The sequence below is a fragment of the Oratosquilla oratoria genome, chromosome 10 (assembly GCF_046742065.1).
Source record: "Oratosquilla oratoria isolate Oo_2021 chromosome 10, ASM4674206v1, whole genome shotgun sequence".
Classification (NCBI taxonomy): Eukaryota; Metazoa; Arthropoda; class Malacostraca; order Stomatopoda; family Squillidae; genus Oratosquilla; species Oratosquilla oratoria.
In genome coordinates, this window is record NC_134786.1 from 8,844,037 (window position 1) to 8,869,444 (window position 25,408).

The following is a 25,408-nucleotide window of genomic DNA, read 5'->3' on the forward strand; positions in this document are numbered from 1 at the left end:
GAGATGGGGTTGATTATGTTAACTTGGTGTTGGTAGCAGAGTTTGGATAACTCTTTTAGAAATAGTACCAACAGAGATGCAATCAGAGAGAGAGAGAGAGAGAGAGATAGAGAGAGAGAGAGAGAGAGAGAGAGAGAGAGAGAGAGAGAGAGAGAGAGAGAGAGAGAGAGGAGTGCCTCATACTACAATGCTTCTTCACACTAACAATCACTGCTGAATTGGCTCTGACCTGAACCATGGGTGGAGTAGAGGGATAACTTTTCATCCACAAATAGAATTTGTATTGACAGGTAAGGGAAGGCAAGGGAAGGAAAACATAAGACCTTGAAAGTACCTCAACTGGTTTCAACTTCTGGCATTCTCAAAAAATGTGTCTTGAGGAAGACAAGTCAAAACCAGTCAAGTGAACTGTTCCAATCCTAATAAAGACATTTTAAAATTATCTAAAATAATAAAATTCTGTGACGTTAAACCATATCATCATCCACATTTCAATTCCCCCATCTTACCATAAAATATGGAGGACAACAAAAGGGTTTACATATCGGTGGAGGATGGGTGAAAGGAGAGAGAGAGAGAGAGAGAGAGAGAGAGAGAGAGAGAGAGAGAGAGAGAGAGAGAGAGAGAGAGAGGAGAGAGAGAGGAGAGAGAGAGGAGAGAGAGAGGAGAGAGAGAGGAGAGAGAGGAGAGAGAGAGGAGAGAGAGAGAGGAGAGAGAGAGAGGAGAGGAGTGAGGAGAGGAGTGAGGAGAGGAGAGTGAGGAGAGGAGAGTGAGGAGAGGAGAGTGAGGAGAGGAGAGTGAGGAGAGGAGAGTGAGGAGAGGAGAGTGAGGAGAGGAGAGTGAGGAGAGGAGAGTGAGGAGAGGAGAGTGAGGAGAGAGAGGAGAGAGAGGAGAGATGGGGGTGGAGAGGGGAAAAAAGTGGGGGGAAAAGAGAGGAGAAGAGAGGGAAATAAGAGAGGAAAAAAGGGGGAAAAAGAGAGGGAAAAGAGAGAGGGGAAAAAAGAGGTAAAATGAGAGAAATAGAGATAGAGATAGAGAGAGAAAGAGAGGGGAGATAGAGAGAGAAAGAGAGGGGAGAGAGAGAGAGGAGAGAGAGAGAAGAGAGATGGGGGAAAAGAGGGGAAAAAGAGAAGAGAAGAGAGGGAAATAAGAGAGGAAAAAAGAGAAAAAGAGCAGGGAAAGAGGTTAAAAAAGAGAGAAATAAAGATAGAGAGAGAGAGAGAGAGAGAGAGAGAGAGAGAGAGAGAGAGAGATGGATAAACTAAAAACTAAGTGAAAACAAATATATGAAATAGTGTATGAGATTTCTACTTATCTCAACTCTTTCATCTTACCTCCATTAAAGATGACAGAATTGTGTACAATCCATCTAGCATCAGAAAGAAATGCTTCAGTTGAGCCATAAAACTTTTTCTTTATATTTCTTTCCAAAGAGGTGAAATCTACAGGATGAACCACCATCTCTTGGTATGTAGGAAATTCACTCGTGTCCACCGGCTTACAAAAGGGCTCCATCTGGAAATAAAATTGAATGTGTGAGGCCAAATCTACAACAAAAAATGTTGAGAAATAACTGTTGCTGTGAGAGAGAGAGAGAGAGAGAGAGAGAGAGAGAGAGAGAGAGAGAGAGAGAGAGAGAGAGAGAGAGAGAGAGAGAGAGAGAGAGAGAGAGAGAGAGAGAGAGAGAGAGAGAGAGAGAGAGAGAGAGAGAGAGAGAAATAAAATTAAATGTGTGAGGCCAATTCTACAACAAAAAATGTTGAGAAATAACTGTTGCTTTGTTTCACTTACTGGAACCCCACACCCATAATGTAGTCGCTGACCAATGAGTTCTTCCATAAATCTCTGGAAAGAAACATTGGCTTGTTTCTATATCATTGAGATGGAATACGAAGCAAGGGAGGATGAGCAGGAGAAGAAGCAGGAGGAGGAGGAGGAGGAGGAGGGGGTGATGGTTGAGGATGGGGAGAGGGAGAGGAAGAAAGGAAGGGGAGGTAGGGGAGGAAGGAGGAAAGGGTATGGGAGTTTCCTCTTTGTACGTCTCATATGATTTGTCCTATTTTGTAACCAATCTGTGAATGTTCACTTCATTTATACAACCTTCTTTGCTTCCTCATCCCACCACTCACTACCCTTCCTTCTATTTCCTCGTCCTCCTTGTTCCACACACCATCTTTGCACACCTCATGAATCCCTCCTTGAACCATTCCCATTCCTCCTTCACTCCTAGTTCTACTCTATCCTTTACTCCCTCCCACTCCTCTCTCAGCTTCTTTTTATACTCCTCCTTTTCTTTTCCATTAAAGTACTTTAAGCACCTCCCTATCTTTTGTCCTCTTTTTCCCTCTATCCTCCACTCTCAACTTACCTTTCACCAAAAAATTAGCTCATATTCACCCACTCTCTCCCCTTAGAACATGTACAGTAGATCCTTAACTCTTACTACTATTCTCCTGATTACCACTATGTAGTCCATTAATGCCCTATCTACCACCCTTCCATCCACAACCCTCTCCCATGTGTACTTATGTTTGAATTTCTTCCTAAACATTGTATTCGCTATCATCAACTCTCTAGACACATCACCATCAACTCTCCACTATGAATTTTTCCTGGAACCACCAACCACTCTGTCTATTGGTTCCTTTCCTTCCCTAGCATTAAAGTCTCCCAATACCACTGCACTGATATTTCTCCCTAATCCCTCTATGCACTCATTTAAATCTATCCAAAAAAACTCCCTTTCCTCTACACTCTTCTCACTACCAGGCCCATATGCACTTACAAAGACCCACATCTCCTTTCACAGTTTCACCTTCAAACACACTAACCTTAAAAAAAAAACATTCCACTCCACCACACACTTACCTATCTCTTCACTTACTAGAACAGCTACCCCTTCTCTCCCTCATCTTCTCTTCACCCCTGACACCCTCCCAGCTACACTCCCAAACTCAAACTTCACCCTCCCTTTCAACTTTGTTTCACTCAATGCTAACACAAACATCGTTCTTCTCACAAATATACTGCCTATCTCTCCCCTTTTACTCTTATCTGTACCACATACATGTACATTAAATAACCCAAACCTTAGGGTTCTGGTTGAAAAACTCCTCCCTTATACTTTTGCTTTTTTTAGGAATGTTCCCTCTGGTATATATCATCTGTATACATGGACTTCACAATATTGCATATTCAATAAAACAAGAAATGATATTCAGAAAAACATACCCCTGGCATGCTCTTTAGCCGATTCACAGCAAACTTGAGTAATGTGCATAGCTGCTCTACAGAAATCATCTGCATTGCCCGTGACCTGAAACAAAAGAAAGAAATCTTAATGTCCACACTTCCTATATTTTATCCATGATGACACACTCAATTAACTTTTGGATAATATTAGTTATTTTTTTGGTGGATACCATCATAACAAAGAGATTAATACAATCTGAACCCCACTGATAAGGAAATGGTACTGTTTTATCTATTATATATCTATGTATTATTAATTTTCCCGATTTGAAAATGTTAAGTCAAATCAATGTTACAAGACATGTTTACTTTATTATTTCACACAACATCTTATAAACTCCATAATGCATCAGTTAAGAGATATGTGAGAGGAGAGACAGACATATAGACAGAGAGTGAAAGAGGAGACTCAAGGAGGGAGGAAATGGGAGAGAGGGAGAGGGAAAGGGAGAGGGAAAGGGAGAGAAGGGAGAGAGAGAGAGAGAGAGAGAGAGAGAGAGAGAGAGAGAGAGAGAGAGAGAGAGAGAGAGAGAGCCAAAGATGATTCGAAACTATTATATGAAGACTTTTAGGTCCACTGGGTTTGTCTTGCAAAGAAAAGTTGGTAACTATGACCTAAAAATACCAAAGGTGGACAAGAGGTGTCACCATTTGATCTGCCAAATGCTGGAAGTTAAGAAGTTAAATAAATTAAATAAATGAATTTAAAAAAAAAACACCTAACAGATGAAATAAAGATCCTGAATATTGAAAACTCTTCACTGCTAAAGGGTTAAATCAAGGAAGCTATGGCCAACAGAGCCTCCTAACAAACTGCGAGCATAAATGACCATGCCGTGCTTCACTGCCATTTCATGTCTGCACTCAAAGAGAACGGTGAGGTTTTCCTGGAAGGATCACCAGATGGCGTGCAGGATAGATGTGATTTGTTCCAACACGCAGGGAATTTGGGCCCCACATGATGCATGGTCTTAATTATTATAATCGCCGAGGGAGGGGAAGAAGGGTAGAGAAACATCGTGCGGCAGTGTGGAAAGGAGGGGAGGGGGTGAGTGATGACTGGAAGATATGGGAAAGGGTATAAGAAGGTTGGGGTTGATGGGAAGGTAAAACTAATGAAATGTCAGACTGAATGGAGGGGATGGGGATAGGATGGGCTGAGGCATAGATAAAGGGGAGGGGACAAATATCTACAATTTACCCAGACCAAACAAGGATAAAGGCAAATATGAAAGAACAGTAAAAAAATGACTGCGTAGGAAAAAATACAAGAAAAATTATGAGAGAAGAATAAAAAGAGAATATAATAGGAAAGAGAACTGGATGGAGGAAGGATGAAGGGAGAACCAGAGAGAGGGAAACAGGAAGTGGAAGAGAAGCAGGGAGAGGGAGGGTGGAAGGAGGGTGAGAAAGACATTGGGGGAGGGAGGGAGTGAGGGAGTGAGGGAGGCAACACATTGGTTTGGTGGAGAGGATGATTCACTGTTGTGTAAGGGGTTGGTTGTTAGGAGTGCTGGGTATTTAGGAGATAAGGTTGAGAATTATGACAGATGGAAGAGCCTGGCACAAGAATGAAGGCTGACATTATACGAGGGTGATGGGTGGGTGACGATGGCCAAGTGGACACAGACTTGGAGTGGAACGAAGGGTGGAGGAGAGGGAAGAGGAGGGAAGGGCGAGGGTGAACTGGGGAGGGCACCGACATTGTTGCACCATTGAATCACCTCGTGATTCAACACCAAATCACGTGTACGTGATGGGGCGTATGACTCGGAATGCATGTGTAAGTGTCCAATTTTGACTGAATACATACGTGCCGCAGACACAGATAACACAATATATCTATATATACAAGTACTATAAATATATATATATATATATATACAATTAAATATAAGTAATGGAAATGAAAGGATGCAGCGGGTCACAAATTTTAAGTATTTGGGAGTCAAGATGGATGAGGACAGACAAGAAATTGAGACTATTAACAGAATCAATAAATTTTGCCAAAACCTCGGTGCACTATACCCACTTATAAAGGACAAAAATATACAGGTTAAATGCAAAATAATTATGTATTTAACAATACTCCGACCAATTCTACAATATGTAACTTACTATTAAAATGACGCCAAATAGAAGCAGCGGAGATGAGAGTGGTTAGAAGTATAAAAGGGATGACGAAAATTGAATCAGAAATACGTAAATAAGGAACCATAGAAACAAACAGACTTAAGTGGTACGGATATGTAATGAGAATGGACCAATATCTGCCAAGACAAGCACTGACACGGAAGCCTATCACAAGAAGACCAATTGGAAGACCAAGAAAAAGATGGATTGACGGTGTAAGGGAAGCGCTGGAAAAAAGAGGTGAAGATCCACAAATGGTGGAAGATGAGGAAAGATATCAAAACAGTGAAGAATAGAGAAAAATCGTTGGGACGCGGCATGCTAGCTGCCAGGGCCCCTACCAGGCGTCGGGTGAAAAAAAAAGTGTGTGTGCATTTACGTGTAAATACGCCGTGTGTGCTCAAATAGGTCAATACAATTGTATAAACACAAAACACACGACTATTTGTGTTGAGTCAGTGCGTGCGCGTATTTGAGTTTGTTTACCGAAGTGTAACTTGGAGAAAAATAACGAGGGTATTGTCTCCAACTGGCAAACGTGCGCACGCGTGAATGGGGGGGGGGGGCATGCGAATGCATAAACCCACTCTGACTTCCATTGATCAAACTGTAACCATGGATGCTGCTCACTCTTCAGGCAAAACGTACGGCTTCGGAGGCAAGACAGACCGGAGGCAGCCATTCTCTGCTGGTTGCGACCAGATATCCACAAGAGAGATGCAAGTCAAGAGCGAGAACCAAGTTTGTCTACAACGTACATAGGCGGATAGTGTTTGAATATCAGTCTTTCTTTTCGAATTCGACATTTTTTTTTACCTAATGTCTTCTTACAATCGCATTCACTATTAATGATGACTTACAGGTAGTTTGGTACCAGGCTACGTTCAGCGGGAGGATCCCTCCCCGATTCGCGGCGATATTGTTTGAGAACATTTATCGGAAAGCATGTTGGTCATTAAATGAACCATTTACTCTTTATCTTAGGTCGGCTCTAAGTTGAAAAAAAAATTGTTTGGTAACAGAATACAGCGTCCCGTATGGGCTGGTCTTTATTCACATATTCTGGTCATCGTTGTTTGTTTCGCGGCAATTTTAAAGCCAACCAAAATAAACATCACGTGAGGACGGAGCCTTAGTGCGACGTTTCGCTTATTACAGATTTATCAATTACATCGATGTGTTGTACTTAATGAGGGATCTGTCCTCATATGGTAACGTCTATTTTATAGATTTATCAGCACCTGCCAATTTTACATAAAGCCAACCACCAAGCGATTCTGCCTTCGTCTACTGCTAGGGTGCAGCTTCGGTAAATAAAATCGAATAGCAGTAGCCATGAAAGGTTAATAATATAATCAGTCTGCTGCTAAGCTACTTCATTCATCTGAACAAGGTTCTGTGGTCAACCAACTCCGTTCCTTAATCCCGTCGCCACTGTGGTTTTATATGCCCTTCTAGCTGTCGCCATGCAATGCCATTCAGAGTTGTGTAACACACAAAGGTTGGCTGGAGGGAATTCTCGGCGGTCAGTTAGTAAATAATCATCGACACAAATCCGCCGAGACTCCCGCCACTACTGTCACCCCAGGCTGCCGCCTACCCCTCCCCTCCCCCCCAGTCAACCGCCATCCGTCGTCCAAACGGCAGCCGGTCCCGCTCCGGGAGCTTCTCGACCTTGGCACAGATCCTTCGTCAGCCTCGAACGATGCAGGAGGAAGTAGTGACCCTCTCCCTCTGTATGTGTGCCTAACTGTAATATGCAGGAATAGAACTTCGCGTGATACAGTCTTTTTTCTTCACTTATTATAATATGCTATTTGTTAATACCTTTGGGCTGGTTATACCATCTTCTGGGTTATTTCAGAAGTCGATACATTTGTAGGGGAAAACTGTTACTCATCCTTCAGACGTGTGGTCCAATTTGGTCTCACGATTTTTTTTTTTTTTTTTTTTCGCGGTTTGCGGGACTGGTATTCGCTTGGACCACAACCTTGCAGGTGGTCTGGGACAGTTCATACTTGAACACAGGAGATGTCTACTGTTTGCAGTGACGACAACTGGAGGAAACTGATGCATCACACAGTGATGTCTAAGTCCCCTCAAGTTCGAGGTGAGCAGCAGTCGGAGGGCATTATTCAAAGTGGACACCCTTCCTAACCTCTACGAAGCAGCCAGGGTGCGAACAGACGCCGAAATCCTTACGCGGTTACCAGACGTGCACGGTACCACCCATCTACAGAACCTTTTCCGCCGTAAAATCACTATGGCTGACTATTTTTTCTCAACAAAAATACATACAATGTCATTTGATATGCAGGACAATTATATATATATATATATATATATATATATATATATATATATATATATATATATATATATGCGTAAGTAACCACTAGGAAAAGTAAACTAACGAAGCAGAGCGTTTTCGTATAATTACGTCTTCAGGGCTGATACAGAGAACTGAATATGTAATTATACGAAAGCGCTCTGCTTCGTTAGTTTACTTTTCCCTAGTGGTTACTTACGCATTTGTGATCACATGTTCCTAGTGTTTTTATTGCATACACACACACAAACACACGTGAGGCAGTAGTCCTCGCCTCTCACGACCCCTTGACCCACGATGTCCCAATGGAATCATTCGACCCACCCGGCAGCGTGAGTCGCACAAGCGGTTCTTTGAGGAAACGCACGTGCAGTACCCGACGACCCCAACTACATTACATTCTCATTATGTCACCAGCTAGAACGGACCCTGTCGGCTCCCACGATGAACATCTGCAACTCGGCCGGCTACGTCAGAACGGACAACGGTTCTCTGAGAAATTCATGTAGAGTACCAGTCATACATTCCATCCTGATTAGATCAACGGCCTGAGAACACTGCGTCTGGCTTTCCAGGCATCGATAACTTGCCCTCACGCCGACCAAGACCACGGGCCATGACCTGACCCGGGTATATGTGCTGGACGGAACTGCCGAAGACTCAGATCACCTTGGAACATTACGCTGCGAGCCTAGCTCGCTGCCTCCATCGCAGTCTCCTTCCCCTACGAGACAGACCGCCTTAGAGTACGACTTGAAACTTTCCTCGACGTCTCATCCCCCCCCCTTCTTACAACTAGAGTGAGCCATATTACTATTGGCACCCAACTCCAGTTCAAAATATAAATCTGCTCATGCCCGCAGTTTGCTTTCCAGTCAAAATCCTGACAATATTATATATATATATATATATATATATATATACATTTATATATATATATATATATATATATATATATATATATATATGCTAATAAGAACACGGGTACGTGTGTTCACTTATGCAAAGTAGACCACTTGGAGAAAGAAACTAACGAAGCAGAGCGCTTTCGTATATTACATCTTCAGTGCAACAAGTCTGAATACAGTCTGAATACAGACTTGTTGCACTGAAGATGTAATATACGAAAGCGCTCTGCTTCGTTAGTTTCTTTTTCCAAGTGGTCTACTTTGCATATATATATATATATATATATATATATATATATATATATGCGTAAGTAACCACTAGGAAAAGTAAACTAATTCCTTCTTTGTATCTGCACTGAAGATGTAATTATACGAAAGCGCTCTGCTTCGTTAGTTTACTTTTCCTATTGGTTACTTACGCATTTGTGAACACACGCTCCTAGTGTTTTTATTGCATATATATATATATATATATATATATATATATATATATATATATATATATATACATATATATATGTATATACACAAAGATGGAGAGAAGAGGGAATATAAAAACGGTGGAGGGGAGGAAAGAGGTTATGTGGAGAGTCGCAAGGGAGACAGGCAGCTGTGGTGAGGATGGGGGTGGGAGGATGAGGGAATGGAGAGAGAGGGGGAGAGAGAGAGAGAACATGAAAGGTAGATCATCTTGTGGCTGAAGCTGAGGATGACGTCATCGAGGTGAGACAAATCGAAAGCGATAATGGGATTGGGGTTGCGGGTTATCAATCCCCAAGATTAAAAAAAAAAAAAAAAAAAAAAAAAAGAGAGAGAGAGAGAGAGAGTAAGGGGGAGGATGGGATAGCAGATGGATCGAATCAAGGAGGTGAATATGGAAGAAGTACATTTGCAAGTGAAGGAGAGATCTACAAGTGTATCTGTGTATATACTTATTTGTAATATGAGCTGCAGTTATGCTTGAGGTTCATTCTCTATATCTTTGTATATCAAATGTTGACATCAATGGTGTCCGTGTGTGTGTGTGTGTGTTTACCTAATTATAGTATACAGAAAAGGAGCCATTTCCCGTCTCATACTATCTAATTTATCATACCTTCTATAACTTCCAATTCGTATATGATCATATGGTTCCAATCATATTTGTACTCTTATTTTCCAATCGTCATATTTAGATTTGGATTCATGTATTGTTACAGTTTGGGCTATATCTTATTCTAAGCTATCCCAAGTATTTATATGTGTGTGTGTGTGTGTGTGTGTGTGTGTGTGTGTGTGTGTGTGTGTGTGTGTGTGTGTGTGTGTGTGTGATTCACCATGGTCTTGGATAACGTGTTGGACTCGTGATCGACAGCTATTTTCCTCCCGGATGAGAGCTCAGAGCTCATATATGACCGATCTATGGGTAATGCTGTTACCTTACACGCACACGCAACTCCTCACCCACGAAAGTTAGAGTAACGACTCGTAACGCAGCGATACTGAAATTATTTCAGCCCTGGGCGGGATTCAAACGTACGTGTGTGTGTGTGTGTGTGTGTGTGTGTGTGTGTGTGTGTGTGTGTGTGTGTGTGTGTGTGTGTGTGTGTGTGTGTGTGTGCAGCGCGATGCTGCCATTGATCTAGCCAAACATTGCGAGACGAAGTTGAGAGTGTAGGGGTGGGGGAGGGAGGTAGGGGGGGTCAGCACAAGGGGCTCCGCGAAACCTCCTGGGCAGGGGACAGGTGCTGGCGGTGGCGATAGACCCCGCCAGCCACCAGATGTACCCAGCCCCTCCATCCTCCGCCACTCCTCAGCCCCGTCCCACCTCCAGAAGAGACAATCACCACCACCACCAAATCCAGTGCTTTTTCCACAAAGATGAGATCCCCAGCGATTTCCGCCCCTTGAGGAAAGAGTGGATGGGGAGGTCGATAACTATCCATTAGAATGACGCCAAAGAGATGGAGTCACAGAGAAGTAAAGGATATTTGAAGAGAACGACAGAAAACGGTGGTAGCAAAAATTAGGAGTGACCAACATCATCTTCCTTTGTTGTGACATTCGTCTCCAATCTTGAGAGAGAGAGAGAGAGAGAGAGAGAGAGAGAGAGAGAGAGAGAGAGAGAGAGAGAGAGAGAGAGAGAGAGAGAGGGGGGGGGGTAGCTGGGGGTGGTGGTGAGTAGGCACCCATACGTCGGTTCACTAAAGTGAATCCTCCTTCCCTCCCGGCCAATCCCTCCCATTCCTTCCCCCATCAACATTCTACTTGTTACTACCAAACTAATCCTAACACAAACAAGCGCAACGTAATACTCAAATTTATCTAAACAACGAATCCGTTAACAAAGGTCATCACTTGATTATACACGCAAGTATACAAAGACTCAACCACTTTTCTTTCTCGCTCCCACTACCCCCCACCCACCCCACGTCTGTCGTGTGCAGCCAAGCGAGAGGGCAAACTATTACTAAGCTTTACCTTACCCGAGCCCCAGTCCGCGCATCACCCACCCACTCTCTCACTCGAACTTATTACCCTCTGACAACAGCTGCAACCCTCGACAAGGGTTCAACCTCCTGACAGCTGTTCGTCCCCTTTCCTCCCTCCCTCCACCTGTCCCCTTCCTTCCTTCCTTCCCGTGGCGTCCAAGAACCGCCTCATGTCGAGGGACTTCTTCCTCCTCTTCCTCCCGCGGGGACGGTGAGGCGGGAGAGTATCGAAGCGTTTGTGCACACTCGCCATGACACACCATCGATCTTAGCAGCGGCGGCGGCGGCGGCAGCAGCATCGACGACAGCAGCATGTCGCCGTCGTACAGTCGCCGCCGCCAGCACCAATTCTACTCGTGCCAACCACGAGGGCTTGGCCGAGAGCGATTAGTGCTGGATAAACAGGATCAGAATGTTTGTGCAGAGGGTACGCGAGTAAGCGACTGGATTACTGAGAGCGCGTAGGCGCAGGGGAAGAAGCGTGAGAGCGTCTCTTTGGACTTGTCCCGGACCCTGCCTGCCTGCCTGCCTGCTTTCCAGCCTGATTGTGAAGGCGCTCAGGCAAGTAAGCAGGCAGGCGTGTACGAACAATGCCGTGGGGGCAGTCGGCGAAAGCGGTACACAGTCAGCTACCAAGCCTACCATCATCATCATCATCATCCTTCTCTTTCTACCCCTCCCCCACCTCCTCCTCCTCCTCCCGCCGCCGCCCAGGAGAACAAGGAAGCAGAAGAGGTACGGCGCACTCAGGAGCCCACCACATCCTCCTCCGCCTCCTCCTCCTCCGTCCCCTCCGCCATCGTCCTCGTCGCCGCAGCCTTTGATCCCGCGGGCACGGCGACATACTGCGGAGGCCCCTGCGACGGCGGCGTCAGTCTCTCTCCCCGCAGCAGTTAGCTGGATTTCCCGCCGCCACTACCGAAATCTGTCTGCGGCCCGCGCTAGGCAACAGACAACACAACCTGGAGTGGGGCAGACGCCTCAGAGAAGGCCAGACGATGGTTTCTAAAAATGGCGAGGAGCTCAAGCCAGGAGGCACTTAGCTGCATCCGAAAACAGTTCGCTTTGGCCTAAGTGTTAACACTGCCGACCACAGCCAGCGACTGTAGGATTTGAACGCGAGTGCGAAACTTGATCGAAACCAACCCACCATTGAGGCACGCCAAGCAATCGAAAAAACAACAACAACAACTTTTCCCATAATGCTGAAGCAGCAGCGGACAGGCCATTGAAAGAGGCCGTGCCATGCAGGAGGAAAGTGAGGGAGAGACGTGGGTAGGGGGGGGGTGATCAAACGACCTGCCCAAGGTCGCCTGCCCCGTCCCTCGAGCGAGTGTATGACGTGTATGAGACATTCTGTGCTCTCTGACTGTGACCGCTTTACACGCCTCTGAGGCCCAGGTTGGAGTCCCAACAGACACAGACAGGGTCAGCCTGAGAGCCCATTTTCGAATAAACCGACCCTGGGTCAGTTCATGACCACCTGTTCTTCTTTCCCATGCAATGACCTGCTTTCTTCACTGAACTTGTCTTCCTGGCAGACTTACCCTGATTCTAATTTGTGGCCTGACTCAATGAATGATGAATTGGTATGCTTTGAAAATGGTTTTCACCTGCCATGGCCTGGTTTGCGTTGGTTTTGGGTGTGGCTTGTCCTGATCTGGTCTGCTCTCACTTCTACTTTGACCTGCTTCGACCACCTCTGGTATGGACTGTTTCCAGTCCAAATGACCACATGATCTGCTTTGGTCCACGGTCTACCCTTTGGGTCTAACTATCTTAAGTTACGGCTCGCTCCCAATCTTACTCTGAAACATTTCTAAATTGCCTTTCTGTTTCCATGCCGACACGCCTATGTGTCCTCCTCGTCCTCCCATCCACCCCCTTCAGCCTGCCCCGAAGTCTGTATACAGCGACAAGCCGCCGTGAACACCGCCCCCCCCTCCCTTCCGAGCGCAGTAGATGGGTCCAAGAAGACATCAAACACCCTCTGCCCCCTTCCTCATCCACCCATCTACCCCATATCTATCCAACCTCTACATACCCTCTCCTCGTCTCCGCCGTTTCCTCCCTCCATACTCCCCTCGACTCCTGACCCTTTTCATCCCATCGAATGTGAAGTTATTTCGTCTATAATCTGGTCTTTTCTTTCATTATACACAGCGGCCCAATTCCATTCCAAGACCCTCCGCTTCCACCGCCTCCTCCTCTCCCATACACACACCCATATCTTCAACCAAGAGAATCTTCCAGTCAGGGACTCCTATATCGCTTTTGCAACCATACTCTCCTCCTGCCGAGGTTCTGTCCCATCCGACGTGGCTGACCAAGCAGGTGATTGCGGGTCACGATCTTGTTGACTCCCCAACCTTCAAAGTTCCAAGCCCTCCAAATTATCTTTGCATCACCAACTGTCAGGTTCACTTCCCATCTCCACTTGCCCCACCCTCCCCCTTACCTCCATACCTTTCTATTCACCGTTACTTTCCTCCCTGCACACACACTACCACCCGCCGTTCCAATCAACTTTGCAAATCGTCAATCACTCTGCCTATGCATGGTATGGCAAAGGCTGCGACATTCCAATCACAATATCGAAAACGAAACAGCATACCCAAAGACAAACCGAACACAAACAACAAAAATGACGAAGACATGCCGAACATAAGCAACAACAGCAACGACTACAAACTTGAAGAAACACGGAGGCAATAAAATGACGCTGCGAAGACATCCCGAACACAAGGAGAGCAAGAGGAAGACAAAATCAAAATGATGGAAATAACGATCAAACGACACTTCTGACACAACAGAAACAGCATATTACAACGACACCATTGCTACGGGAAATTCTGAAGGAACCAATGTGGCATCAAGATTGCTACAGAAAATATACATGAACACGACTGATGATTACGACAACAAAATGGCTGCAGCGAAGCGCGGACTAACCAACCAAGAAAGACTCGTTTGTTACATCCACACTAGCATACACAAGCACTTTCTAGCCGTAGTTGTTCAAATAAATACCGTATGAACACAAACTCGGATGAGGATGGCGATGGTGGAGTATATGTGCACAATGGCATGCACACAATTGTACACATGGACGCACACGCAATATACGAACAAAATCGTGCGCTTAACGTAAATATCCCTTTCGTTACCGATGAGATCACGTAAAACTGAATAAAGTAGTGCACAAAATCGTGCGCCTATCGTAAATATACCTTTCGTGACCGATGAGATCACGTAAAACTGAATAAAGTAGTGGCCAAAATAAAAATACAATTGCTATCCGGTACGGATGAAGATAACGACCACGTGTATGTATTCATGGACTCCATTTATGTACGATGAACACACAACCTCGGCAGCCTTTCGATTACCAACAAAAGGTAAACACATAAAAAACATGGTCCGGGATAAATATAGCATACATGATTTAGCATATATTCTGCAATACGCTACAACCACCTAAATTTTATAGGCATGCGTGTAATATATATATTCCTATCAAGTTTGATTTTCTCCAGAACCTAATATTAAGGTTGTTTCCTATATTTTTCGGTGTTTATGTTGGCTACGCATTATTTGTATGAAAATGGGCAAATGCATCAAACCGATGGTGTTAAGAATCGTTGTATAACGATTACTAAACAGACTTCAAGTCTTCAAAAATGCCAACAACAATACAAACGGTGACTACAACAGTGACATGACAGCCACAACAACCACTCCCAGACGAACGAACACACACACACACACAAACACACACACACACACACACACACACACACAAACAAACACACGGCCATTCCCTCTCAGACTTAGCCAGGCCTGGCGGGGCGGGCAAGCCTGACCGACCGATTTCAACAAGGTGCATGAGTGTCTAACGAGACCCCAACGATGAAGGCTCGATCCTGTACCTCGGCTCCCCCCACCCCACCCCCACATCACCACCCTCACCCAGACTTCTTCCGCCGAGCCCTTCGTGGGAGGGGCGTAAAGGTGAATTCTCGACGCGCAGGATGGGATGATGGATGGACTGACAGACCCCCACCCCATCCCCCTCTTCTTTCGCTCACATCCACATGCCCCCCCCCCCTGTGGGGAGGAGGGGGGCTGCAAAACTTTTATGATATCGATATTTCAGACTTTATTGACACCCCTATGGACCAGCCACGCAGCATACATGACTGAGGACCAACTCCACTCACAAAATGAATGGAGAGCATTTCCAATTTCTAGTGCACCTTTCTACTACTCTTTTATCTCCTCTGACATCTCCAGGACTCGTCGGTGTGATTTTATTCCCCAACTTACCCAAGGATAGTAAAATTGGTTACGAGCGAAAAAGAATCAATATAAATACACATTTCATTTCTTACAAGTCCATTGCAGAACGAAGGTCCACGACCACTTTCTCTTCAGTCTCCTTTGTCTACTTTTAGTAAATTCCTTTGGCATGCCCTCTCCCCCTTCCTTCCTTCTCCTCCGACTCCATCGCCGTTGGCCCGTGCTTTCGCTGTACCCTCCTCTCCCTCCCTCCCTACCTCCTTCCCTCTCTGCGCCAAAAGCTCTTAACTTTTTTCCTCCAGCGCCCTATAATCTGAGACCACCTTACCTAGTTCTGCCTTGCCAATACACCAACACTTCTTTATCCTCCATTTCATCACCATCACCACCACCACCACCGCCACTTCCTCCTCACATAACCACTGTTACTACATCCAAAACCAACATGCTGCCTCGCACTTGATGGAGGCCCACTTCTGCCCTCGACGACGCTACATTCGCCCACCCACCCCCTCTCCATTTTTCCTTGCATACAATGAAGACTGAAAATATTAGAAAGAAAAACACCAAGAGCCCGCAAAAAGGCCTCCCCACGCCAATAGAATCTGACTTCGTGGTGGCTGGCTACCTCTCCTCTCTCCTACCGCTGCCTGCCTCCCAGTTCCACCCTTCTCTTCCTACCTCCACCAACCTCCTCTCCCTGCGGCCTTCTCCAACACGACCAGACCCTCCTTGCCTCCTACCAAATGTTCGTGACTCTTCCACCCACCCCAACTTCTCCACGTCCCTACTCCCCCTTACCTCAATAATCCACCTAATTCGTGACTGATTCACCCCGAACCTTTCCCTGTGTTGTCACGACTCGCCCCGCCGGTACTTGCTTCCCCCACCCCCCCATCGAGACCACAAATCGCTGAAGGCAACTTTGTTCAAGTAGTGCTCCCTATAGAAATCTTTTGTCTTCCAACTGGAGAAAGAAGTTAACCTGTAACAGATTTAATCTCTTCCTTACAAGACAGTATTTATCCTTCGATTCTGGCTGCAACCAAGCTATCTTATTGTCATTACACCCCTCCAGTAAAAGGTAAAAATATGATTAAACCTATCTTGACTGTTTCTGTACCAAATGGTACTGCTTTCATTCATGCTCCCAGTGGACTATTCTATTCATTTAAGTGACACTCCTTCAGTAAAGAGGAATAAAACCTATCTCATTTAACTCCTGTGCTGAGACCTACTAAATTCTGGCTGCTGCAAGACTATTTCAGTCATCTCTATGGTGCCCTTTTCATATTGAATCAAGGTAGTGACCTAGATCTCCTGCAGGAGACTTACAGAGGTGCAACACCATGAGGTTGGTATTCTTTCAGTAAGGAAAGGATTACCATTGAGGAATATTCTGTATTGACAGACAATCTTCCCTCTATTCTGGCTGTGGCTACATTATTTCATTGATTTCCAGGGCACCACCTTAATAGCAAAGCTAGCCTCAACCAATTGTGCCCAAACTTACTGTGACAAACTAGACCAATTTCTGAGAAATAATGGAATGGAAACCTTACCTAAGGAATCATTAGAAACATTGCTCACTCCACACAACCATGAATCAATAAAACATCCAATAGTGCAACCAAAAAGCTAAACCATTCCACTAGAAAAGAAGCCAAAAATTCGAGGCCTCATTTTTGATACTCAGAGCCCTCACATTAGATCTGACAGTAAAAATCAGCAAGAAAATAAACATACTAAAATCTATTGCAAATATGGCCTTTGGACAACATAAGGAAGCTCAATCACGGTCTACAAACAGTTTGTGAAAACCACACTCATCTATGCTTTTACAGCTTGGTTCTCAAAAATTAGGAAAACAAATATAGACACCCTACAAACTACACTAAATAAATCATCGACAATAATAGGATGCACTAAAACTATGCAAATAGAATACATGCACACACAAACCAAAATCTTCACCATAGAATACCACAAGAAAAAATAGGAACATAATTGTATGCAAGAACTCTCAACCCCACTCTCTGATCTCATTACATCATACAAGCATAATGAAGAGAATATCAAACCTGTACCAGACAATATAGCCACACAAAAACACATTCCCACAAAGATCACAAAACAAACTCCTTAAGATCAATCAATCAATCTGTTGCCCCTGGTCTCTCCTGCAGAAGGCCCATGGCCTCCAGGAAACTGGCAACAGCCTCATGGCAGGAGCATAAATCACTTAGGGACGAGATATTGAGTTGTGGTTTAGGGATCATTAGTGTCAGGCATTGTAGTATGAGGTGTTCTATGTCTTCTGTGCTGTGGTTGCACCTAGAGATCAGATGCATAGGTGCACCAGTGTAGTTCTTGCCAGGTGTGTATTTTTTTTTTTTTTTATATAACCGAGTACCACTGAAGTAATGAGTTTGACAGTCTTTTTTGAATGGCTTGTTTAGTTATATGTGTGTGTATTTCTGTGTGGATGTTTTGTATGATATAGGTGGTAGGTTGTAGATGTTTGAGTAGTATGCTGCTGGTGTAATCTTTTTTGTGTTCTGTTGGTGGTGCTTATGAAATGCAGTGTAAAGAGTGTGTGTTGTTTGGTTTTAGAATTATGTTCCTGTCATTTTCATGTGGTGTTCTAATAGGAGGATTTTGGTTTTTGTATGTAGGTGTGGGAGTGGTTTTTGTGCATCCTGTTATTACTCTCTGTGCTCCAATCTATAGTGTTTGTATATTGTTTGTGTTTGATTTGCTGATTGTTGGGAACCTTGCTGTGCAGGCATAGTCAAGGGTGATTCTTATGAATTGTTTATTATTTCAGTTTTCCAGAGTCAATGCTAGTGACAGATATAGGTAGATGTGTTTTCTTTTTTATTTTTGTTGTAAGGTCTTTGATATGTGGGCTAAAAGTCGTATGAGTATCAAAAGTTAGGCCTAGAATTTGTGGGTTCTCTTCCAAACTGCAAGACAAACCACCCAACTCACTACTCTGACGACCCCTCTGCCTCTCCAACATCAGCCCCAAAGAAAAAAAAAATCCCTCCCAACCGAAAGAAGCAAGAACCATACTAGCATGTTTGCATTCAGAGCACTATCCACCATTACAATAGTACCAATACAGATTAGGCCTGTCAGAGGACAATGGACATCTCATTTTACACTGCCACACACTATTCCCACAATGCAACACAATATATCTTCCTTGAGTGACCTCTGGACCTCATTCCAACAGCTGTTATCAGTTACCTGGGAGCCATGGATGTCCTGCAAGAAAGATCAGGAGCAATGGATTGATTGACTGATCTTCCTGTATCTGGTCAAAATGTCATGACCTCCCATGTATACAAGAAATGAGTCATTAGGTGCCAGCTGGCAATATCTGCCAAACTTCCTCCTTCACCAATTAGATTAGCCAGCTTCCACATCTTAGGAGGTCCTAGGTGGGGCTCTCATGACTATCAGATGAGTTACCTATTACATATCAAATATACTCTTATTTAGTTTAACTTTGCATATAGTTTCATTATCACCTATGTAACAAGACTTATGGTAACACTGCACTAAATGGATATAACTATGGCATCAGCCAGTACAAAATCTATATGAAAAGCCCTATCAGTGTTAACTGAGTCATAAACCATTCAGTATCAGACTGTATTAATGTGGAACTGTTGATGTCATAAGCTTATACTACATTTAATGCAAAGTTGACAGAAAAAAACTGAGAGAGAGAGAGAGAGAGAGAGAGAGAGAAATGAAGAGACAAGAAAGAAGGGAGAGAGCAAAAAGAGAGAAAGAGAACAAGAGGAAATGTGAGAGAGAGAGAGAGAGTAACAAATACACTCCACACTAATAAAATTCTGTTATACCTGAGGATGACTAAACACTTCATGAACCAACAGCAGGTCGCTGCACATGATGGCCTTGCTGCCTGCATCAATTACCCTCACCTCCTCTAGGAGGTGTTGCACTACAAAGACAGCACTTTGTCTCTGGGCTAGACCTGAGACTCTCTGTGAACTTGAACTTTACCTCCACCACTTTTTATTACAAGAAGAGTGAATACCAGTAACTGCTCCCATTCTCCTACTAGTGACAGCAATCCTAGAGTCCCAGAAAGATTTATTCCTGACAGTGAAATTCTGGTGCAACAACTGTTAATACTACTTAACACTTCATGGGTTTTGTTTTCACTGACACATCATCAACTTAGCCAGACACGAGACTCATAGACTGAAGTTAGATGACACCTATTGCTTCAAGTTTCACTGGCCAGAAACCCCATAACCTAGCAGCTACCACTGGACCTTAGGCCATCCTATAGATCTCTCTAGAGAGGGATTGTTTCTATGTCATCACCTTATGATAGTACAAAGGGAGTAGGTGCTGGCTATCAGCTCTCCTTACATAAAAGGATGGAAATAAAATCACATTTGATAGAGATATCCTGGGCCCTTCCTGGAGATCAAGTGTCAGCCTATCAGAGCTGCATCTCCAGATGATGGGAACTGTGTTGAGGTGTTGGGTTTTTGAAGATGCAGCAGGCCCACCACTTGAAAATACCCAATGTTGGTTCCACTAAGGTCTGATTACCTCTATTAATCCCTTCATTTGTAAAACACATTACTGACTTGGTTCTAATACATAGTGAACCATTGGGTGTCTTTTTTACATCATGCACTCCCACTGAGGCTTTAAGCAAATTGTGGACAAATTTAAAATAAATTAATAATTAAAAAATGCATCTTATTTGACCTGATATAAAAAATAAACCTACCTACAGATAGTACACACCTTCAGTTTTGCAGTGACATAGGTTTAAAGACTACATGGACATTCACTGAACCAAGTGATTTTCAAATATGGGTAACCTTTCCAACCAAGTAGGACACATGCGCACAGAAACTAAAATCCTCCTTATAGGATATCACATGAAAATTATCATTACACCGTTCCTCATCTTCTCTAATTTCACAAAAGGGGAAGAGGGGGGGATTACCAAGTAAATCAAGTATTGGGGCCCTGCTGTGGCTGTGCTGCACATTGCTGCTTTGCTTCTGACCCAAGCAATGGGTTGGGGACATGGACAATGCTTCATCCACACCAAGAGCTATGATGGAAAGGAGGCTAATTGGTGAGGGATGGGAGTGGGATGGGTGGGGGGCAGGTGCATACTTTGGCTGACTACCTCCAAATGGAAAGAAGCCTTTTGACAGACATATAGATAGAAAAATAGATATAGTTCTATACTAGAGCCCTATACACCACTCACCATAGACACTACCAGCTGAATGTATGTGTGTGTAAGTATATTTACCTAATGGCAGTATATAGGAAAGTAGCAATGTTCATGGGGTCCTGTCTACTACTTTCCAATTTGTCATACCCAGCTTCAAGTTCATGTACAGTTCCAAATTAATCTATATCCTTGATTTCCAATTATCATATTTAGATTTAGAGGGGATGGCGGTTCGAATCCTGCCACCAGCAAAGTTGAACCAAGGGCATGGTTTATTAAATTCCATGCTACAAGGCCCTCTGTGAAGGGCACTGTCCTAGCCTTCCAATACAGGGGGAGTTTGTGACGTTAAACCATATCATCATCATCATCAGATTTAAATTCATATATTGTTCAAGCTTTGGCTATTTCACCTAAGCTATTCCAAGTATTTATACATCTATATGGAAAACTGTATTTCTTCACATCCTTTAGACATGTGGTCTTTCTTAATTTATTTCCATGACCTCTTACAGCTCTCCCATCTGTAATCAAGAGAGCTCTTCTGTCAATGGAATCTATCCCCTTTACTGACCTGAATATTGTAAGCATATCATCTTTTTCTTTTCAACTTTTCAAATGTGGCATACATAGTGATTTTTGTCATTCCTCATATGGGAACCATGCTACTGATGAATACTCCAGTCTTGGACAGATCAGGGCTATGGGGAGTTTTTTCATCATATCTTCATCCATATAGTGAAAAGCCACTATAAACTTCTTCAGCAGTCCATACATCTCTCCCACAATCCTGCTATGTCTGTCAGGCGACAGGTTGTCTTTTATCAACACTCCCAAATCTTTCTCCTCTTTAGCTTTTGTAATGGGCTCACTTCCCTGGGAATAGTTTAAGGATGGTCTTTTGACATTATTGCCCATTTCCAATACCTTGCATTATTTGGAATTGAACTTCATTTCCAATTCTTGGTTACATGCAAATTTGATCAATCAAACAATTAATCTATTGGCACAGGTCTCTCTTACAGGAGACCCATGGATCCCAGGTCTGGCAACAGCTACTGGATTAACCTATTATTTAATCAAGGAAGAAATTGTATTGCTGTCTTGGTATGGCCACAGTGGAACAAGGAAGATAAGGTGTTTAGGGTCTTCTGTGTAATGATTACATCTTGGGTAGTTTGTTTCTGTGACCAGACCTACTCTGTGCTGGTGCTATCTTATTGCTGGAATAATAATTACTACTTCAGGTTTCACTAAGAGAAAAATCCACAGCCCCAAAGCGACTAGCAATCCTCAGGCCCCCCCTACAGATCTCTCTATGAAGAAACTCTGGACAACAATCTACATTGTATTGGTGTGAAACTGTTTCCATACCACAAAATGAAAGCAGTAGGAGGGAAGCAGTCATAAGTTGTCTGGTTTCTATTTGTGAAAAGGTGGAAGAAATAAAGTTGAAGTTGATTGAGAGATCATGAATCCAATATGGAGACCAAGTCAGCCTCTCACAGCTGCACCTCCTGGTGGTGATGAGGGGGTAAACAGGTTTTGAAAATGGGCAGCTGCATTCCATCTTGCAGGACCACCACAAGAAGTACCCATCATGGTCCCTCTTAGTGCTGGATGGACATAATGGTTTCATCCAAGGGTGGTTCTTACTTCTTATGGGAGGAATTTTTCTGTGGGGCTAATGTCTAGAGGGGTTTGGAGAAGATTGTTTGGTGCTTGGTCTTGGAGTGTTTGCATGGATGTTTTTGTATGGATGCATTATGTAGTGCAGATAAAGGGTTATTACTGTAGATGTTTGAGCAGTAGTAGCTATTTGTTGCATGCAGTTGGTTGTGCTTGCATAGTGTAACAAGATGGGTGAATAGGGTTGAGAGCTCTTGCAAAGAACTGTGTACCTATCATTCTAAGTGATGTTTTATGGGGAAGACCTTGTTTTCTCTGAGGAAGTGTTCTATTGGGATGGTATTGGTGCATCCTGTTATTCTCAATGCTCTATTTTGTATAGTTTGCCATGTGTCTATGTTTTCCTAATTGTTGAGAACCATGTTGTGGAAACATAATTGAGTATGGTTCTCAAGAATGTTTGTAGACTGTGATTAGTTTCCCTTTGATGTTCAGAGCCCATGTTCGTGAACTTTAATGAGTGGACTGAAGGTAATATATTCCAAGTGAGGCCCAGAACTTTTTGGGCCTTTTTCCAAGAAGGGTTTGGCCATTCTATTTTACTATTGGATGTTTCTTTCATTTATAGAGTGAGTAATGTTTTTAATGATTTATGAGGGGAGGCCTTCATTCTGTTATTTCTATTCCATTATTCTAGTTTGTCTAAATATGTAAGCAACTATTTTGTAGCTGCTATGCTGGGTTATCACTGTCAGTTCATATGTACAGGTCAGCATTTTGGTGTTATGCTCTCGATACTTAAAAATAACAAGAAATCTTAAAATATTCTTTTTTGCAATAATATTTTATTCAAAATATAAGAAAAAGTCTTCAAGTAACCAAAATGCAAGACTATCTATCTATAAACCAAGAGCTTTTCCCCCTTATAAAGGGGATAGCCAAGTCAAAGGCATGTACCTACTCCAACCCATTCCACTCCCACCTACCCCTCTTCCCATCTCAACTCCCCATGGACGACGAGCCACCCCCACACCTTGCCCACTGCCCAGGATCAGAAGCAAGGCAGCAAGACACACCACATCCACAGCAAGGCCACTCCACTTAATTGGTGACCTCCCTCTCCATCTCCTCATGTAAAATGTAACTTTTTTCATTATCACATTAATGCTTTCTGATCTTTTGAAATACTATTTTTAATCCATAGAATCTGATTATCTTCAATTCTCAGCAGTAACTGTTACATACATACATACATATACCAAGGCTTTTTCCCCCTTCCAAGGGAGGTAGCCAAAAAGGGAAAGGCACAAAAACACTCCCACCCATTTCATCCCTAAATACACTGTTTCACCCATTTCATCCCTAAATAACTGTTACCTGTCCAATAGACCAAGTGCACAGGATGACAGTTCCAGCCACAGCTTATGTTCCTCACTTTCCTTGCTTCCTATAGTTTTAGCCATATACTCAGTGCAGATGTTTTTTTCCCAGTCTATTGTCTCAGCCCTATAGAAGAAAAATTCAACTGACTAAAAACTGATGGAGTAACAAGATAACATGTGCTATACCTCCATATTTCAAGAAAACAAAGAAGTTTTTGTGTTACATAGGCCAACAGGTGAGCCAGATGGAAGAGCCAGGTGGAAGAGCAAGGGGATGAACAGAGGTTGGGAAACAAAGCTACATTACTTGTAGGATGGGCAGGGAGATTTGCCAGTTTTTTCTTCATCACTGCTTTTCTCAAGAATGTTTTTCATGAACATCAGACAGTAAAATTCCTTCCCATTGACTATTTTGTGAAAAAAAGCAATATGTAGCAGGATCAGAGGAGAGATTAAGGAAGTCAGTGACAGAGCTTGGGAAGGCATATGAATTAGGAAGTTGAAGATAAATGTGGGTAAATGTAAGGTGATGAGATGTGCAAGGGAAGAGGAAGGCAGCAAATTGGATGAGAGTATCAAGGGAGAGAGACTGGAGGAAGTGGACAGCTTTAGATACTTGGGTGCGAATGTGGTGGGACAAAGAGGAGTGGTGGAGGTAGAATGTAGATTGAGAGAAGCAAGTAAATGTCTTGGGGGATTAAAAAGTGCAATGAGAAATTCACATTTGGGAATGGATGCTAAGAGGAGATTGTATGAAGGAGTGATTGTGTTGACAGCATTGTATGGGCATGGAATATAAGAGAGGAAGAGTTTAAATATGTTTGAGAGGAAATGCCTGAAAAATAGGGTAGGGGTTACTTGGCTAGATAGAGTAAGAAATGAGGAGGTGAGGAGGAGAGTGGGAATGGAAAGGGAGTTGGGAGATAGGGTTGATGAAAATGTATTGGGATCGTTTGGACACATGGAAAGAATGAGTGAAGAAAGATTAGTAAAAGAGGTGTGGAAAGCAGAGGTGGAAGGAGTGAACATGAGGGGACGACCAAGGATGTGTTGGTTGGATGGGGGTAAAAGGGGCATTGGGAAAGAAAGGAATGTCTTTTGAGGAAGGGAGAAGACTGAAGATAGAGGTGAGTGGAGAATGTTTGTGTATGGATGATGCTGTGATACATGGAAGGGAGTGGGTGGGGAATAGGGGGTGAGGAAGTATGTGTGAATGACATTTTGACACAGCCTGAGGGGATTTCTCCCCATCTTCTCTTTTTCTGCATGTGGAGTGATGGATAGTGGGGGGAGGGGTCACCAATTAAATGAAGCAGCCTTGCTGTGGATGTACTGTGTCTTACTATATTACTTCTGACTCAGGGTAGTGGGTGAGATGCAGGGATGACCCATCATCCAGGAGGAGCCAAGAAAAGAGAGAGGAAGGGGTGGTGAATGGGATCGGAGTATGTGGGGATGAGATGGGTGGGAGTGGATTTATGCCTTTGATTTTGGCTACCTCCCTTGTAAAGGGTAAAAAACTGTATATGTATGTACGTCTATATTTGTAAAATTTTCGAGGGAAATCTGGCCAATGACTGGAGAAAATTCCTTTATTCCTTAAATCAGTGAAAAATTCTACAAAATTCACTATGGTAATTAGGCTGCCACAGGTAATAACAAGGCTTCAAATGTCTCCATTGCACATCGTGGCATTCCTGTTGTGCACTTGAAATTGTACAACAATATTAATTTCAATTTAAATATTACATGTCATCCAC

The 25,408-nt window shown here is 43.5% G+C and overlaps 1 protein-coding gene across 15 annotated transcripts in view; it reads right to left on the minus strand.

Moving 5' to 3' along the window:
* LOC143029071 (uncharacterized) overlaps positions 1-25,408 on the minus strand; it is a 123,555-nt gene that overhangs the window by 71,181 nt on the left and 26,966 nt on the right. For 12 of the 15 annotated variants that reach the window (XM_076191434.1, XM_076191422.1, XM_076191424.1 and 9 more), the window contains 4 exons: positions 23,644-23,772; positions 3,232-3,316; positions 1,792-1,845; positions 1,335-1,515 (listed from right to left, as the gene is read on the minus strand). In XM_076191434.1, coding sequence (XP_076047549.1) covers positions 1,335-1,515; positions 1,792-1,845; positions 3,232-3,316; positions 23,644-23,772 — 449 coding nt within the window. The remainder of the gene's footprint in view (positions 1-1,334; positions 1,516-1,791; positions 1,846-3,231; positions 3,317-23,643; positions 23,773-25,408) is intronic. The other 3 variants (XM_076191432.1, XM_076191431.1, XM_076191433.1) reach the window with 3 other exon arrangements.